General features: G+C 35.7%; 1 protein-coding gene across 3 annotated transcripts in view; it reads right to left on the bottom strand.

The window, feature by feature from the left end:
- Positions 1-1,190: 1,190 nt before the first annotated feature.
- The window catches only part of traf3ip1 (TNF receptor-associated factor 3 interacting protein 1), a 33,521-nt gene continuing 14,470 nt past the window's right edge, over positions 1,191-20,241 (bottom strand). For all 3 annotated transcript variants that reach the window (XM_051119043.1, XM_051119044.1, XM_051119045.1), the window contains 7 exons: positions 19,607-19,691; positions 19,080-19,166; positions 17,370-17,502; positions 17,243-17,279; positions 17,073-17,146; positions 4,241-4,464; positions 1,191-3,048 (listed from right to left, as the gene is read on the bottom strand). In XM_051119043.1, the coding sequence (XP_050975000.1) occupies positions 2,883-3,048; positions 4,241-4,464; positions 17,073-17,146; positions 17,243-17,279; positions 17,370-17,502; positions 19,080-19,166; positions 19,607-19,691 (806 nt within the window). In that variant the 3' untranslated portion in view covers positions 1,191-2,882. The remainder of the gene's footprint in view (positions 3,049-4,240; positions 4,465-17,072; positions 17,147-17,242; positions 17,280-17,369; positions 17,503-19,079; positions 19,167-19,606; positions 19,692-20,241) is intronic.

Below are 20,241 nucleotides of genomic sequence, written 5' to 3'. Positions count from 1 at the left end.
TTTTCACTGCGTCCCACCGGGTCAGCTTTCCAGAGCGCGGTGTGTGACGCGTTAAACATGTCCAGGCCTCATCAGAAACATTCGCTTGGCATGTTTATCGCTGCTCTGAAATGCAATTCAAAACAGTCATTAAAATGTCGCAATGTTTACTTAATGGTGACGTGTGTAATTTTTGTGTCGCTGGCGCCACCAAACAGAATAGGAAAAATAATGGCTGTATCCCCCAAACCGCATGCATTGGAAAATGCTCACAATTTTAACAGAAGTGTAACTGTTTATTAGACTTCACTACAAAATTAATATTCATTTGTGAGCTATGATACAAACAACATATACACAAAATGTACAGCGAGAACAGTGTAAATGGTCGGCTCTTTTACAAAGTAGATGGAAAAGCAAATATATTTTAATCAACGTTTAAGAAGTTGATTTTACTTTAAATAAATAGTATTTTGTGTCATGGTGCACAGCTGATAATACTGATGTCGTATATAATCTGTATATTGAGATCTGACATTCATGCTGTGTGGCTTAGATGTGAAATTCATCTAGACACCGGTACAGTACCACAGTATCCATAAATTTGACTGATTATACATTATACATTAGATTTTCTAAACGTTGTGCTTGACCAGCGGATCAGCTTTGACAGATCAGATCTGATATTGCTTTATCTAACACAGTTTTTCCTGTCACAGCCTTATCAAAATAGACATTTAAGTAATAATTGCTTTATGGATCTCATTTTTGCAGTAGAAACGCTCTCAATAGCCCTCTAAAAAAAGTGTCTTAGAAAGTTTTTCAGTCATGTTTTCTCAAATGATTCTCAATGGAAATATACACATATACAGTTGATTTGATTTATACAATAAATTGATGTTAAAGATATTTATGCAATCTCATCTTGTTTTGCTGAACTTATATTAAGCTAACTGAGAGGTTTTTGATGTGTACAGGTAAAAGACAAGGTGTATTACAGTCAAATTCATCAAAGTGCAAAGGTGTGCGTGTAGTGTGTCTCCATTTTTTGGCAATTCTAATGCTTAGCTGTAAAATTCTATTGCTTACTAACAGCTTTAGAACATTACGTTAAAATATATTTATATATTATGTGTACATATACACTACCAGTCAAAAGTTTTTGAACAGTAAGATTTTTAATATTTTTATAGAAGTCTCTTCTGCTCACCAAGCCTGTATTTATTTGATCCAAAGTACAGCGAAAACAGTAACATTTGGAAATATTTTTATTATTTAAAATAATTGCTTTCTATTTGAATATATTTTAAAATGTAATTTATTCCTACATTTTCAGCTACATTTTCAGCATCATTACTCCAGTCTTCAGTGTCACATGATCCTTCAGAAATCATTATAATATGCTGATTTGTTGTTCAAGAAACATTTTTCATTATTATTATTATTATTATTATTATTATCATCATCATCAATATTTAAAACAGTTGAGTACATTTTTTTCAGGATTGTTTGATGAATCCAAAGATCAATATTTATCTGAAATATAGAGTCAGTATAATTAGTTTTTTTTTTTTTTGGAAAGAAATTATAGAAATTAATACTTTTAATTAGCAAGGATGCTTTAAATTGATCAAAAGTGATGATAAACATTTATAATGTTACAAAAGATTTATATTTCAGATAAATGCTGTTCTTCTGAACTTTCTATTCATCAAAGAAACCTGAAAAAATTCTACTCAGCTGTTTTCAACATAATAATAATAATAATAATAATAATAAATGTTTTTGAGCAGCAAATCAGAATATTAGAATGATTTCTGAAGGATCATGTGACTGAAGTACTGATACTAAAACTTTTATTTTAAAAATTTTAAAACATATTCAAATAGAAAACAGATATTTTAAATAGTAAAAAATATTTCAAATTGTACTGTTTTTGCTCTACTTTGAATCAAATAAATGCAGGCTTGGTGAGCAGAAAAGACTTCTTTAAAACATTAAAAATCTTACTGTTCAAAAACTTTTGACTGGTAGTGTGTATCATAGTATATTTCTATAAAAGCTTGTTTTTGCCATAGCATAAATAAATAAATAAAAAATGTGACTTTTTAATCTCACACCTTAGACTTTCCCTCACAATTTTGATAATCGTGAGATAAAAACTTAGAATGCTGAATTTCTTTCTCGCTATTCCGAGTTTACATCTCAGAATTCTGACTTTTTACCTGAATTATAATTTTTTTTGCACCTGCACTAAATAAAGAAAATTGTGACTTTATCGCACAATTCTGACTTTTTTCTTGCAATTGCAAGTTTACATTTTACATTCTGACTTCTCAAAATTTGTTTAAAAAAGTCTAAACTGTGAGATAAAAAGTCATAATTTCCTTTTTATTATTTAATCCCAGAAATAAAAAATGGCAGAAACAAGTTCCATAGTTTTCTATGCACACATATACATACATATATAAATAATTATATATACACATATATGACATATTGCCAATGTCAACAAAAACACCTGTCAGTCTGAATGGAAAAAAGCAAAATAAAAAATAAAGTCAGTCAATTTTCCTAAGAGGACGTTGAAATCAGTTTAAGTCCTATTTAAAAAATACAGGACACATCAGTATGGTGACCACACACATTTATCTTCCAAGCAAGTGACGAGTGCAAATCTACCGCGGCGTATGAGTGTGTTTGAGAATCCCAACGGACCAGCGCAAACAGATCCTAAGTCTTACAGAAGGCACCTTACATGAAGGGGGTTTGAGGAGAGTGACTCCTGACTGTACCTGCACCTTCTGAACTCCCTCCAGTGCTGCTCAAAGACATCAGGTCTATTAAACAGGAGCTCTCCCTGCCGCTCAGTGCTTCAGGTTTCTTTTGGGGTGTGCTGGTATTCACGTTTGCGAGGAGAAGCTAATACTGGACACCATCTTCTGGATCTTCTCCTCGTTCTTCAGGATGTTGGACTTGACTGCGCAGATCTTGTCCTGCTGGTCTTTGATTAACTGCTCCAGTTCAGTGAGCTCAGCCTTGAGAGGTTCCACAACGCTGTCTGTGATTCTGAGATACAGACGGAGAAATGGCTTAACGCACAAGAACAAAACTATTCAAGCAGCTGGAAATCCTAAAATTAAGGTTGAACCACTTAAGTCACATGAACTATTTTATCAGTGTCCTTACTACCTTTCTGGGCCTTGAACATGTCAGTTGCGTTGCTGTCTATGCAGGGTCAGAAATCTTTCAGATTTCATCAAAAATATCTTAACTTGTGTGCTGAAGATGAACGGAGGTCTTACAGGTTAGAAACAACATGAGGGTGAGTAATTAATGACAGAATTTTCATTGTTAGGTGAATTATCCCTTTAAGACATTCCACTTCAGCTAGGATGCTGTCTATGTCGGCAGAATACAGTAAGGCTGTTTACAGTTGAGGTCAAAAGTTTACATTCCCCTTTCAGAATCTGCAAAATATTAAGTACTTATAATAAGAGGGACCATACAAAATGCATGTTGTTTTTTTTATTTAGTACTGACCTGAATAAGATATTTTACATAAAAGATGTTTGCATATAGTCTACAAGAGAAAATAATAGTTGAATTGATAAAAAATGACCCCGTTCAAAAGTTTACATCCCTTTGATTCTTAATACTGTGTTGTTACCTGAATGATCCACAGCTGTGTTTTTTGTTTAGTGATAGTTGTTCATGAGTCCCTTGTTTGTCCTGAACAGTTAAACTGCCCACTGTTCTTCAGAAAAATCCTTCAGGTCCCACAATTTTTTTGGTTTTACAGCATTTTTGTGTATTTGAACCCTTTCCAACAATGACTGTATGATCCATCTTTTCACACTGAAGACAACTGAGGACTCATATGCAACTATTATAGAAGGTTCAAATGCTCACTGATGCTCCAGTAGGAAAAACCATGCATTAAGAGCGATTAAGAAACATGTAACCATCTTCTGTAGCTTCTGAAAGGCAGTACTAAATGAAAAAATATGATATTTAGGTAAAATAAGAAAAATGTACACATCTCCATTCTGTTCAAAAGTTTTCTCATGTGGACTATATGTAAACATCTTTTATGTGAAATATCTTTTTCAGGTCAGTACTAAATAAACAATAGCATGCATTTTGTATGATCCCTCTTATTTTGGTAAAATTAATTAATTTTGCAGATTCTGAAAGGGGGGTGTAAACTTTTGACCTCAAACGTACTAGGCTTAGGGACAGAGTTAATACGCATGTGCACCTTTGTTCCTGTAGCAGAGCCTGTGCGTTCTCCTTGTTCTCTTTGCGCCAGGTCTGCAGTTCGTTCTGCATGGAGTCCATATCCTCCTGAATGTAGTCCATGATCTTGCCCAGAGGCAGAGCGCTGCGACACACCGTCTGTATGGATGACCGCAGGCGCTCGATCTCCTTCGCCACCAATTCACGTTCCTTCCTACGAGACGCCTCCGACACCAGCGACCGATCCTGCAGGGAGAGACAGAATCACAGGAAACAGATCAACACTAGCCGTCTCAAAACAATGTCATATTTCCTTACTAAAATTTCACCATCTTCTGTCAGAGTCACTTAGGAATGGAAAAGGGGTGACAGGCTAAACGACTGCGTCATTTCTCTTCAATCCGCTGTCATTATGGCCCATTTTGGCAGATTTTCAACATGAAGCTATGATTCTGCATTTGTAGGATAACCCAATCAGCATACACTTTCAGAAAAAAAAAGGTATAAAAGATGTCACTGATGCGGTAACTTTTCAAAAAGTGCACTTTTGTACCTTATTTACCCCTAAAGAGCGCATATTAGTAGCTTAACGTTACATAGAAGTACTTAAATGGCACACATTAGTACTTTTTGAAAGGATACCGCCCCATTGATAGCTTTTGTACCTTTAATTCAATGTGTATACAATAACTAGCCTTTGTAAATGTGGCTTTAAATAGTGAAGGGTTGATCTTGAACGATTTGTTTATTTTGAATGAATCTTTAATGTGACTCGGGAAGAACGAGAACGTCTTGGGATTGGGGGTTCAGTCGCACATGGGCAACATCCTATAGGTTCTGTACTAGAATTAGTTCACCAGTTTCGAGTCTTCGGGTTTTTCTGAGTCGTTCATTTATCACGTGACAGCCCCATAATGATGAACGAATGACTCTAACCCGAAGACTCGAAAGGTGAACTAATCAATTTTCTTTCCATCTCAGACTGCATAGGTTGAGCTTATGGGGCTGTCGCATGATGAACGAACGACTCAAACCCGAAGACCTCCCAGATAAGAGGTGAGGTGAGCTAATCACAGACTAAAGACCCAGGTAAACAATGAATTAATAATTTCTGTTTCTTATAGCATTACAGTTTTGTCTTGTTTGTAGTGTGCTTTAGCGACAAGCGCTATGATACATGCATGGGATGACAGTTTCATCTATGTTTATTGTATCTGTCCCTAACAAATAAAACATTACATAAATAATAACGTTTGTGTAAGTAGTAGATGCGTTAGGGAAGTAACGCATAACATTTTAATTATATTTTGCTAAAACAAATTAAATGACTCGAAAAAAGATTTGTTTCTTTTTGCTGAACGAGACTCAAAGGTCAGAGTCGGTAAAATGATCCGAACTTTCCATCACTAGCTTCGAACTTACCTATAAAGCCCCTTTTTACAATATGTAATACATGTCTTGGGTGTCCTCAGAATGTGTCTCAGCTCAAAACACCCTACAGATCATTTATAATACCATTTTGAAAATGCTCATTTTGGGGTGGAAGCAGAAACACGCTAATTTCATGCATGTTTCTTTAAATGCAAATGAGATGCTGCTCCCTGCCCCCTTTTCCAGAACAGGGCTGTGCCTTTACAGCTCGTACCTTAGATACTCTGCTAAAAAACATCTGTTTTGGTTTTGATTATGTCTCACACTCAAATTGTCCGTTTTAAAGCATTTAAGTTTAAACTTCTGATGTAGGGTTTTCTGAGCGCACATCTGAAGCACGCACACAGAAAGCGGCTGTTACACGGCATGTGAGTACTAAACTAAGTTCTCTTTCATGTCTTATTGTGCATAAACTGTCAAAGTTTATGTTAAAAACACACAGGAGTTTCAAGAAATGTCCGTGAAGGTGATCAGCTGGGAAAAAAAAAATGTTTATATCGGATCTGTGAGGCAACAGCGTAATATACAGTAAATAAATCAATAAATTCACTGCTCTCTTGTCTCCTTTGGGGCTGGGACTCTAAACAGTGGTTTGTGCTCATCTGTGAAGCCAATGAATGACAGAACAGTTAGCATGCTTTGCTCTAACTTTAGCCGAACTTTTATTACTGGTACGCCGTTGTGGTTTGCGAAAACAAAATGACAGCATCGTGGGTGGCAACATGCAGACTGAGTGGCTTTAATATTATAATAAGATCCCCTTTCTGTGTAACAGGGGAACGAAATCTGCCACGCTCGTTTTTTTCACATGCTTGCAAAAAAAAGGCTTGCCAAAACAAAGTTACTGGGTTGTCTTTTTTCACATTTTCTGGGTTGGTAGATGCACTGGGGACCCAATTATAGCACTTAAACATGGAAAAAGTCAGATTTTCATGATATGTGTTTTTGTGCATAGAATGAAAGTCAATGGAGTCCAACGTTGTTGTTTTGAACCCCATTGACTGTTTACATAAAAACAGTTGAAATGTTTGTCGAAATATCTTCCTTTTACATGTCACAAGTCAAATATACATATGGAACGACATGAGGGTGAGTAAATGTCAAATTTTCATTTGTGGATTAACTTTTCCGCTTTTCGCTTAGGGGTAAAAAATTATTTGAAATAACCTGTCTCAGTGTTGCTTTCAATTAAAATCACAACTTCATTTCTATTACAAAGCAGCTCTTTAGTGCGTTCATGTTTATACTCGTGTCTGACCTCAACGGAACAAACAAACTAACTGAACTGGAGAAGATTTCCACGTCAAAGAAGGTGCACGTGAACCAATGGAAGTTTGAAGGTGCTTACCAGTGTGAAAACGCTTCTGGAAAATTTGCTTTGGCAATCTGAACTCCTGAAATAAACTGATTTTGTTCAAAACAACACCATGCCAATTAAAAATGTTAACCATGGTGAAGTAACCATGTTTTTTGCCATATTGATTACCATTTGTATAACCACTGATTTACTACAAATATCATGGTTAAACTGTGGTTAGTGTTGCATCTGGAGTCTAGAGTTGAATCGCAAAAGCTGTTAATGGGCAATCGTGTCCTCTGATTCTCAAAACGACTATGTAAATGAAGCTTACAATTGAAAATTGCTTAAAAACGACTATAGTGGGAAGTCACTCCCATAAGGGACCACTTCAGATGAATGCTATAAATGAGGTTAGAGGAAATCTATACCTACCAACAATATACTTTAGGGAAAAAAAGCAGCAGGGAGAAGTCTGCATTTAGTGGTTTTTAATGTCAAGGCTACAAATGTTTAGAATTTCAAGGCAGGAATTATACAAACCTTGCAATGTATATAAAGATCAAAACGAAAGAGACATGGGATCCATAATGTGAGTGAGTGGTTACTGAAGGCCTCCTCTGTATGCGGTGTGGTTGGGGGGTCCTGGTCTGCCCCAGTCACCCTTCAGCCAAGCGCAAGAAGGCCCCCCCTGGCACACGGGGCCGTGTCTATTTACTCAGCTGGGGCCACAGGCTGTGTGTGGCACTTGGCCAACAGGCTTTACTCTTACTGCCTCCGTCCCACTCAGACACACACACACCCTCATGCAAGACATGACTTTGTTTATTTTAGTAACAGGCTATGGCAGTGAAGTTATTTTACAACAGTATTCGGTAACAACTACTTCACATTTACCTCGTTTCAAGCTGAACTAGTGTCATTCTGGCCATAAACGCCAACATCTTCCTATCTAAGGTGGGGCGCATCAAACATGGGCTACGTGACAATACAATAACCAGAAACGTCCTTATAAAAATAGGCCAGAGAATTACATGAACTCAACTAACATTGTGTTATATGTAATCAACATACAAACAATATATTTGAAATGATTTTCCGGCGATACACTGAGCAACAATGTAAATATCTTGAGTTTCTTATTTGGCAATTAAGCATCATTCTTAACTTGTAAGTATGAGTCTTCAAGAGAAAGACTCTTCTGCTCACCAAGCCTGCATTTATTTGATCCAAGTACAGCAAAAACGGGAAAAATGTTAAATATTTTTACTATTTAAAATAACAGTTTTCTATTTGAATTATATTTTAAAATGTAATTTATTCCTGTGATTTCAAAGCTGAATTTTTAGCATCATTACTCATCACATGTTCCTTCATTCATTCTAATATTCTGATTTGCTTCTTAAAAAACATTTATTATTATTATTTTTATTTATTTTTATTATTATTATTATTATGATCATGTTTAAATTTTTTTTCAGGTTTCTTTGATGAATAGAAAGTTCAGAAGAACAGCATTTATCTAAAATAGAAATCTTTTGTAACATTATAAATCCCTTTATTAACACTTTTGACCAATTTAAAGCATCCTTGCTAAATAAAAGTATTAATTTCTATAATTTCTTAATTCCCAATTAATTCCCAAAAATTCCCAAAAAGCTTTTGAGTGGTAAAAAGCTTTTTATTTCAGATAAATGCTGATCTTTCTAGTCAAATAATCCTAAAAAAAAAAATTACCGTTTTAAATATTGACAGTAATAAAAGATTTTCTTTGAACAGCAAATCCACATATTAGAATGACCTCCGAAGGATCATGTGACACTGAAGACTGGAGTAATGATGCTGAAAATTTAGATTTGATCTCAGGAATAAATTACATTTTAAAACATATTCAAATAGAAAATAGTTATTTTAAGCAGTAAAAATATTTCAGAATTTTTGCTGTACTTTGGATCAAATAAATGCAGGCTGGTGAGCAGAAGAGATTTATTTAATAAAACATTACAAACCTTACTGTTAAAAAACTTTTGACTGGTAGTGCATATACAGATATACAGTTGGTCAAACGCTATTAGGATTTGAAATCTGAAAATATTTTCATAAAGTGCCGGTCTCTAATCATCTGTGTTTTGAAACCAAAAGTTTATTGTTACAACTTTACAGAGTTCGGTAACTATATTACAAACACTTCAAAGGTTAACTATGCCGCTTTGCTAAACTTAATTTTCCCCCCTCTCTTTCTCTCTCTGTGGTTTACAAGTGTGTTCGGATTGAAACGTCTAATAGTTGTCTGCAATGTGGGTGGTTTCCCTGGCCCCTAAACACCCCCTCTACACAAACACCGGCCAGCACATTCGGCCCACTGTTCGTGGAGCGCGAAGGCCAGGCCGGATTTGCTCTGTTTGCCGTCCTCCTGCACCTCACCCCTTAGTCGAAAAAGAAAAGAAAAACTCCAGCTTTCTGTCTCAGAGGACATAAATCAATCGTTTATAGGGGCTCTCATTTTCCCCTCTCTTCACTGGACCCAAGAAAAATATTTGTTTTGCACGAGGCAGCTGAGGACAGGTTTTCCCATTATCTCAGACAGTGACACAAGCGGGACGTAGAGCCGGTGTGCCTGGGGCAGGTGGCTTTCAGAGACGCCGATGCATCGGGCCGAAGCCTCTTGCACCAGGACGCCTCATTACCTCGCTATGTGGATCTGAGCCTTCAGCTGCAAGCCCAATTTGCTTAATGAAGAAATGCATGCAAAATGCATGATTTATAGAGTGCTAATAAAGAACTACGAAAAGAAGCAGAGCAGCGCTGTTCAAATTAGAGCTCTGGCAAGGAAAATCAGAGTCTTGCAGTCCTCTTGAGAATGGCAAACTTGAGAAACATCCACTTTGCCGCTGTGTGTCGTGTCACGGTTCTGTGGATCTGAAATGTTCAGTTCTAACATGATTCATGAGATAAGCTGGGCTTACATTAGTACAAACGAGAACAGTTTTTCCTTGTTAATTTGTGGTTAGGACAAGTATGGCAAACTTAAAAAATGAATGAGTCACTTATCCGCCATTAGCAGCGTCAAACAGAATAGGAAAATAATGACAAATACTCTGCTCATCTATCATTGTTTGGACTGTTTTGTCCATAAACTCACTGCTTAAAAGTCAAGATTAGTCAAGAACACTGCAATGAGACATCTTCATAAATAAATGAATACTATACTAATTTTATTTATATGTGCTCTGTGTTGTTTTTTCCCCAGTGTAAACAATAAAGCTTAGCTGAGCATGATGAGCATTTTAGACAGACAGGCTACAACATGTACTGTAAACGTGACAGTAGGAGCTTCAACCAATCAGAAATGATCTTACATGAGGTTTCACATGCCTTAGTACAAAAAAATGCTTCATTTCACAACGGACATCACCAAAAGGAACAATAACTTGGAGTTCAGTGAGTCAGTTGTTGATTCAGTAACTGTTTTGATGAATTCAGTTATTTGTCAGATTCATTCAAACAAGCAACATGAGTGAAAATGAATCATTAAAAGATGCTACTGAGCTTAATCATTTGTTCATAAATCAGACTAGGGCTGCACGATTTGGGAAAATTTTCATATTGCGATTATTGAGGTCAATATTATAATCGATTGCGATTATAATAAACGGTACTTGTACGCTGCGAACACAAGTGAACACGCACGCACACGCGCACGCCACACGTGCACTGCCTATACTGAGAGACTGTCAGATTTTTTGTTTTAATCTTTTTTGTTTGTTTGTGTTGTTAGCGGTACGGAAAATCAGCAAACTGTCTCAGAAAGTAGGTGTTCTCAAGTCCACACTTATTTAATATAAACGCAACATTTTGCCGTAATATAATCGCATAGGCTGACATCGCGATTGCGATTGCGATACGATTAATCGTGCAGCACTAAATCAGACTATACTAGGAGAGGACAACTCAGCAGACAGAAACAATATTCAAAAATGTACTATATTTCTACCCGTTTATTGTTTTAACTCATAGAAAAAAAAATATTCAAAACCAGTATATTTGAAAATGTAACATATTTCTACCAGTTTATCGTTTTATCTGCAACTAAATTTAGAACCGTTATTTGAAAATGTACCATATTTTTACCAGTTTATCGTTTTAACTGGTAGAAACTATATTTAGAACCAATATTAAAAAATGTACCATATTTCTACCAAGTTTATCATTTTAAGTAGAAACGATATTTAAACATATTTAAACATTTCTACTAGTTTATCATTTGAACTGGTAGAAATGATTTTCAGAACCGATATTTAAAAAAAAGTAACATTTATTTCTACTAGTTTATCATTTTAACTGGTAGAAATGACTTTCTGAAGCATTATTCGAAAATGTACCATATTTCTACCAGTTTATCATTTTAACTGGAAAGGATATCCAGAAATGATTTTCAGAACCAATATTCAAAAATGTACCATGTTTCTACCAAGTTTATTGTTTTATGTGGTAGAAACGATATTCAGAACTGATATTTAAAAATGTACATTTCTACTAGTTTATCATTTTAACTGGTAAAAATGATATTCAGAAACGATTTTCAGAAACGATATTAAAAGGTTTAACATATTTATTTCTAACAGGTTATCATTTTACCTGGTAGAAATGATTTTCAGAACCAATATTCAAAAATGTACTATATTTCTACCGGTTTATGGTTTTAACTGGTAAGAAACGATATTCAGAACCAATATTCTTAAATGTACCATATTTCTACTAGTTTATCGGGTTCACAGGTAGAAGCGATATTCAAAACTGATATTCGAAAATGTAACATTTCCACCAGTTTATAGTTTTTTACCTCTATTTTGCATTCATAAACCGTTTTAGATTAGTTTTGAGTTGGGAAGGTAAATCACTACCTGATCACTTGAAAGTGACATCAATTATCGATCATACTTTTTGATTGGTTACAGTGGTATATTGGGTTGTACCCTACATGCTGACTAGCTACTGTTTTTTACATTTAAAAAATATCCACATATGAATTAAAATTAATCTTACCATACTAAAAAAGCTGTTGCATTTTTCAGCTGAATACACAAAAAGCAGTTAAAACATCCAAAATGCAATGTTCTTCACAGAAAACACACATTTAAACTACATGGTTAAAGACATGGTTTAGACAGCCTGCTACTGGTATAAAAAAACACCATGGTGGGTCTTTGAGTCCAACACTGACTCAAAGGGTAAAGATTAATTGTTTAGCAATGTTTAAGGGTTTCCTCCTTGGGGAAAACATGGGCCCCGTCCAGCAACATCATAAAAATAGCTGGGATGAAGTGAAGTGCAGAGAGGCAGAGTCGTGTACACAGGATGGAAGGGTCAGTTCGGCCCCGTGGGGGTCACCGTCCTGCACTTGCGTGCTAAGCGGATCACCACAGAACCACAGTGTATGACAGTTCGTCTTATGAGAACCAGACAGCGGTAGGACTGAAATAATAAGTTAAAACACAACCAATTACGCTATCAGACTTCAGAGACCCGTACCGTGGTATTTCACCGTAACCTCCGGGGTCATTACACAGAGATGTCAATCGTCTCTCGGTGAGGGCAAAATGTTGAGGAATGCAACGAGAGTCATTTCCTTTACATTTCCAACAAAAAGGTAGATGTTTACAAAGACACAGGCCTGAAGGGATGACTATTTATTTTCCTGCCTGTTCTGCAGAGCGCGAGCTGGCGTGGCGTTCACTCAACAGCCATCCATTTGTGTGCCATGGGGTTTATTTATACATTGCAAACCTTCATCAGGCTAATTTGATGGCGCAAAAGAGGGAAAAGGAAGGAGGAAAAAAAATGCTTATGAAAACGCAGCTGCTGTCAGGGGCCAATACTCTCAAAACAAAAAAAGACGCCCTACAAGAAGTATCTTAGAATAATATACACGTGATCTGGAGGGTCACAACAAAGGTCAGCTGCAAAAAAATTCTAATGGTGATGGTGAAACGGCCCTTCGTAATATTGCATCCAGCCAAATGAAAAGATAACGACCTAGCAGATTTTAATAAATGAAGTTCTGTCGACCTCGGCGAGGTAAATCTTCACTTACGAAGCGGAACGGAAAGCTCAAGCTAATAAAGCCACAGAATGAGTCACAGGCTCAGTTTCACCTTTGAAATGACAAAATAGTCAAAACTCTAAATTCTGTGGTCGTTCCGAAGAGATTAAGTCATACGTACTTGATTTAGGGATCTCCGTTAACTCAAAATCCCAGAGAGATCTGAGAGCGAAAGCTCATATTTGTTGAATGAGTTATGAGCACTGTAACTTCAAACCTGTCGGGGAGGATAAGGAAGCTCAATATTTACATTTTTAACCCTGGATGTTACACCGTGATTACAGGAGAGCAGGCGCTTTATTGCACCGACCTTCACCCCCCCTTTCATGTCAGGAAGGAAGTCATTACAGATTTTTTTCAATACAGCTGACTAGACAGGAGAGGTGCGGTGTGCCGGTTAACATGTACTGCCCCGAAAACACACGCCCATTTCATGCACCGCAATTAAGATGGAGAATTTAGAGAGCTGATGAGGCTAAATTAAGTCAATTAGGAGAGCGCGGCCAGCAGCGCTCAGATTCCAGCCCCGAGTTGGCCTGCGTTTGATGGGGGAAATCTAATTTGATTATTTGGGATTGAAAGGAAATCCAGTCTGATTGTTTTGAAATCAAGAACACAGGAGGGAGAAGTGCTGGCTGTAAGGGCCAGCTGGGAGCAGCTCACTGTGTGCGGCTGAGGTTGAACACCAAACAGGATCGCGCTAGCGATGAAGCACAGAGCTCATGTCGTCTATGAAACAAAAACTGCAACTGAATGAACTAAATGATACTTTTATGAACATTTCAAGTAGGGCTGCACAATTAATTGAATTTCTAATCGTGATTACAATTACAGATGCCAATTACGTTCAAAGGCACAATTACAAAAAAAAATTCTGCTTTCTTAAGATGTGGGGGGGTTACAGGTTATCTTAAGTTCTCATTGTTTTATATTTAAAAAAGAAACTATATATAAAAATGTGACATGCAGTTGCTTCAAACAATGGTATAAAGCTATTCAAAACATAATTCAATGTAAATTGTGATAATCGTAATTAATCGCAATTACAATTACAGGGGAAAGATCGACAATTATGATTTTTTGTGTCATAATTGTGTCATTTCAAACCTGTATCGCTTTCTTTCTTCAATGCAAAACATAAGGGGAAGGCTGAAGAACGTACTGAACACTCTTTTTCAAACAATAAAATGTAATGGGGACTCAAGCTCCAAAAAAACTTGCAACATCAGTTTTGAGATCAAATCTACTTGACATTGCTCATTACTTTCATTACAGAGATGAAAATGACAAGAATTTTCAAATATAAGAAATTCTTATTCTTAAATTTAAACTTTTAAATTTATTTCAAAATGTAATTTATTTCTGTGATATAAATCTGAATTTTCAGCATCATTACTGTCTTTAGTGTCACATAATCCTTCAGAAATCATTCTAATTTGCTGATTTGCTGCTAAAAAAAAAAATTATTATTATTAATGTTGCAAACAGCTGTGCAGTGAAATGATTTCTCTGGAAATCATCTTTTTCATGATTCTTTGATAAATAGAAAATACAAAAGAACATTTATTTGAATTAGCAATCTTTTGTAACATCATACAGTGGTGGCCAAAATTATTAGAATGCTAGTATTTTCACCGGCTAAAAATGGTTTTAAGTCGGTTATTTTTATATTTTGCTATAGTATGTCAATAGAAAATACCAGTTTACATTTACAAAGAACTATGACAAAGTCTCCAAGATGCTTCAAGAAACCTACCTGCAAAACTACATTACTGTTAAAATGTTAGGCACCTGTGTAAAAATGCTGTAAAATGAGGATGCTCTCAAAAATAAATGTCATAAATCGATTTTCTTTTACAATTAACTTCTATTAACTAAATTAAATAACATTTGGTTTGACCATCCTTTGTGTTTAAAGCAGCTTTCGCCCTAGGTGCACCTGCGCATCGTTTTTCAGGTAGCTTTGCAGGTAGATCTCTTGAAGCATTTTGGAGATGTTGCCACAGTTCTCCGTTTGAATCTGTTTCTTCATGTCATTTCAGACATACTGGATGATGGTGAGATCAGATCTCTGTGTGGAGCCCTGGTTGTTGTCAGACTCCATGTGCAAACAAAAATCTCACTGGATTATCACAATTAAAGGCAAAATGAATGTTTGAAAAAATAAACTGATATTTCCTATTGACACACTATTACACTACAATTTTGGCCACCACTGTCCATGTAACATTATACATTTTTGCAGAATAAAGGAACCTTTAGACTGTTTTTGCTAGCCTACATGGAATATATGCAAAATGGTAATAACCGTAATACTATTATTATTAATATTATTAGTATTACTATAGTTTTTTATTAGCAATATTAGTATTATTATTGTTTATTACTTATTAGTATTATTTTTTTTAAGTCTAAATTTTTATTTAAAGGGATCATTCAACCAAAAATGAAAATTCTGTCATTAATCACTTACCCTCATGTTGTTCCAAACCCATAAGACCTTTGTTCACCTTCAGAACACAGATTAAGATGTTTTTTCATGAAATCCATTTTATGAACCAACGAGAATACTTTTCGAGCAGAGGAATGCACGTTTGCACTGTCGTACCGTTGTGAGTGTGCGTCAAAGACTGACAGGAAAGAAAATAAATTGCTTAATAAAGTTGTTATTTTTGTTTTCTTTGCGCAAAAAAAGTATTCTCATAGCATCATAACATTATGCTTGAACCACTGCTGTCACATGGACTGATTTAATGATGTCTTTACTACCTTTATGGGCCTTGAACGTGGTAGTACTGTTACTGTCTATGCAGAGTCAGAAAGTTCTTAGATTTCATCAAAAATATCTTCATTTGTGTTCCGAAAATGAAAAAAGGTAATTTGGACAGAATTTTCATTTTTAGGTGAACTATCCCTTTAAGAAAAAAGACAGTGTCTAGCTGAGTAAAGTATGAAATAAAAATAGTTCTTTTTTTCTGCCTCAAAATTATTTTAAAAAAAAAAACACAAAAGAGTCAGTATTCCTTACAATTCCCACCTATTTCTCCCCACTGCCGACTCACTCTTCAAGCATGATGTGACTAAGGTGGTAAGTTGGGGTGAAAGAGTGGGGGTTCTGCATGAAGGCCACCACCGAACACCGCATCCATCAGGCCTACAGCCAGTGACGGACAGATAGACCGGAGCATCCGTTCCGGCTAGGGTGGACCACCCAGTGCATATGGCCCCTTCTACCAGGGCATGGACAGGATGCCTTCAAAACTCAAATCAAACTTCAAAAGTCAAATCAAAGCCCAATTCAGGCAAAAAAATATGAGAAGACATTGATAAAGTGCAACTATGGATTGACAATCATATTCCAACAGTCCTGAAAAATCGTTCCACAAATTTTTTGGCCAGAAGAGGAAAATACATAGCCTGAACCGCACTGAAACTGTGCCCAAAAAGCGAAATTGGTTTTATTGCTTTTTGGAAATGAAATACTGTCTTCATATTAATCTATATTCCACTGATCAATCTTTATACTGTCATGGGCCAAAGGAACAAAGCTATCAGATAAAATCCCCCAAGAATTTTAATCTTAAAACAATTCAGAGCTAAAACAAATTCATAAGCAAGTTCCAACTCCAAGCCACCAAAACCAACAAAATTCACAAATAAACAGGCCACAATAGTTACCCATGTTAAATATCTAAACAGCATGAATGGTGCCATCATGCTTGTTTTGCCCTAATTATTTAAGCTCCGTTGAAGAAAATAACACTTCAGTGGCTCTAAGGGACCGCAATTACATTTCTCCACTCCATTTGCAAAGTTGCTTTCTTTAGTAAACTGATGGTGCACTGGGTCAGGAGTCCCTGAGGTATTGTAGAGCACAAAAAATGCTGATTCCCTTGATGAAGAGATTTTGAAACACATTTACTCACGTTACTGGAATTTTGTTGTGAAAAACAAAACTTGGACCTGTAAGATGGAATAGCACTGCCACCTAGTGGCATTAATGGGAACAAGAGAGTGTCATACCTGTTCTTTTGATTTTGTGGATGGAGATGATTCATAGTCTTTCTTTGTCTCTAGGATTTTTTTCACAAGTCCACCTATGAACAAATGAAAACCATTCAATGATTAATTCACATAATTCCTCATTTATGGCAGAATTTTCATTTCAGAATGAATTATTGCACATGGCTTACCGTGTTTGTCATCTCCTTGCAGTTCAAGTGAATTACGCTGTAATGAAACATAAGTCAATTAGTCCAAATCATTATGATTTTTTTTAAAATCTGGATACTACATATGCATATGAAGCATCTACACCACCTCAATTTCAGGTATGTCAGGAGGAGGCACAGCTGCCTCTTCCACCACAAACTGGCCATCTTCATCATCCTCATCTTCAGAGAGCTTCTTGCCATCCAAAATGACAGTGGCAGGGGTCTTGCCACTGCCCAGCCTGAGAAAAACCCAGTCATGTTTAAATACAGCTTTCTGGAGTCAGTATGACTTTTATAAAAAAGAAATTAATACTTTACATAGTAAGGATGCAGGAAAGTGACAGTACAGACATTTACAGTTTTACAAAATGTTCCTATTTTAATTAAATACTGTTCTTTTGAACTTTCTGTTAATTAAAGAATGCTAAAAATAAATGTATCATGGTTTTCACAAAAAAAAATGCAACTGTTTTCAACATTGAAAATAAAAGTACAAAATACAATACAAAATACAAAATTAAAACTTTAATTAAAAAATTAATTACATATTTTAAAAATTAGAATGATCTCTGAAAGAAAACTGAAAATTTAGCTTTGTCATCACAGGAATAAATTATATTTTAGAATAAATTAAAAAAGAAAATAATTATTTTAAATAGTAAACATTAGTGTTTTGCTATATTTTTATCAAATAAATGCAGCATTGGTGAGCATAAGAGATTTCTTTCAAAATTTTTTTTACCATGCCTAAACTTTGAATGTACTGTATATGGGTCATTCTATAATTAAGGGTACATTCAGAATTTGACCGTGTGTTTCCAAAAACCCAGACATGACCTTACAAAGCTGCACTGAAACATCTAAATTGTTTAAAGTGCGATATAAATAAAGGTGATCTGTAGGAATAGGTGCATAAATACCATCTACGTTTGCAACTGTCCACCATGTTACCTTTACTGGGTAACACAGTTGACACGTAACTTGGTTGACATTTTTAGTGTTTTGGGCCTATACTCAACATGGACGCCTAGAACTACTGAGCATATGGTATATTTAGAAATATATTTTTATAAACAAAACATGAGTTTTTGTTAAATCATCTTGTTAAAATTTGCAGCAATAATATCTGTGTAACACTGTTGACAGTCAATTAATCCACTCTTGACAGGTTTGCTAGTTTAAACAATATAAGGGGAAAGAGAGCGAACATAACTTCTAGTGTTTCATCCACGTGCTTCCAGAGGAAATATCATCATACTGTGCAAATTATGTGAGAATGGGACAAACCACTCCTTTTTGAGGGGGGTCTAGTGGGTAACTTAGTTGACAATGTTTTTTCGGAACACTTACTTTTAAAGCGCACACCCAAATGTCTTCATAACCTAATCTAACTGAAGGCAAAACTATGAAATTGAAATTAATTTATATTTGAAGTCATTTTCATGCCTAAATGCAGAGTAAAATGAGCAACTTTACAAAATCGTACAGCTGAATAGCAGGGTTGTATGTGACATGAACATAATTTTTGAACGAAAGATATGGCTTTTTCAATATATAGTAGTGTGATTGGGAAAAATAAAACAAAAACTGTGTACTAGAAAATTTAGCATCGGGGCTTTATATTGATGAAAATATATCAAAAATACACTTCACGGTCATGAGATGTACCCACAATTATAGAATGACCCATATTACTAAGGATATTGCAGCTAAGAAGCCACAACCTGAAGTAAAATCACTGTAATGCAGCCTGCTTGTGGTTTACTTCTTTAATAAAAAGTGAGAACCTGAGAGCCTGATGAGCGAGATCTCTCACCTCTCTGCTGGGGTCACATCAGCATAGCTTTCCTGTCGTTTAACACGGGGAGCTGCCGGTCGAGCGCTGCTAGGCCGTGGTAATCTTCTACTCATACAAACATTCACACAAAAGAAGAACAAGTACGTTCACACAGGAAATACAAAAGCACTTTTTGTAAAGTATGCATGCGATTTTATGCATGGGGAGTTTAAGTAACAGAAAGTTCCTATATGGCCAAATGCTTACAAAAACAGTCTTGAGAACCAAGAGTAATGATGTGGATGAGAGTGATATCTTGTGGTTAAATCTTGCGGTACATTGCAGGGAAAGCAAGGGATTTGCATCAGTGGCTTCCACTGCCAGACAATCTCTCACAGGGGCATATATGATACACTCCATCCACCCACAAACACCTCAGCACATTATCACAATGGCTTGCTTTGTTATCTCTGGACAGAGCCGTAGCCATTTTTTTATCTCTGAATCAACACACTTATGGGATCATTACCACTAATTAAGAGAGAAAAAATAAAGAAAGCACAAACCTGTGTGTTGTTTGCGGTGGCACAGAATCTATTGTGTCTCCATTTTCAATGAGGACTGCTTTCTCTGCTGAAGGGGCTTCCCCTTCTGAAAGAAAAAAAAAAATCAGAATAGACATTTTTTTTTAATTATTTTGTCGTCCTACACGGACATGTTGTTATAAAAGCTACAGTGTTATTAGAATTTTTTTTTTTTTTTTTTTTTTTTTTCTAAATTTTGAGTCAAATCAAAATTTTAAAAACCTATGATGTGATTGTCTCAAGCATGGTTCAATAAATTACAACTTTTATACATTATTAAGAAAAGCGCAAACTTTGAGTTGGCTTAGGAAAGCCAAGCCTGGAAGTTTGAAGCAGTTGTAAAAGTATGACTGGTGTTGCTATCATGATTTAGCACATTGCTTACATGATTTAACATGTGGTTAGCATGATTAGCTTGTTGCTTGCATTATTATAGGCTGATTACAATGTTGTTATCATGTAACTAGCCTGTTGTTAGCATGATTACCAAGTTAATAGCATGACTCTAGCATGATCAGCAAGTTATTAGCATGTTGTTAACAAGATTAACAAATTACTAACATGTTTACAGCCTGATTAGCATATTGGTAGCATGTTTCTAGCATAATTAGCATGGT

The sequence above is a fragment of the Labeo rohita genome, chromosome 9 (genome assembly GCF_022985175.1).
Source record: "Labeo rohita strain BAU-BD-2019 chromosome 9, IGBB_LRoh.1.0, whole genome shotgun sequence".
Classification (NCBI taxonomy): domain Eukaryota; kingdom Metazoa; phylum Chordata; class Actinopteri; order Cypriniformes; family Cyprinidae; genus Labeo; species Labeo rohita.
Note: the sequence above shows the minus strand (reverse complement) of the source record. Positions and strands in the feature narration are given on the sequence as shown.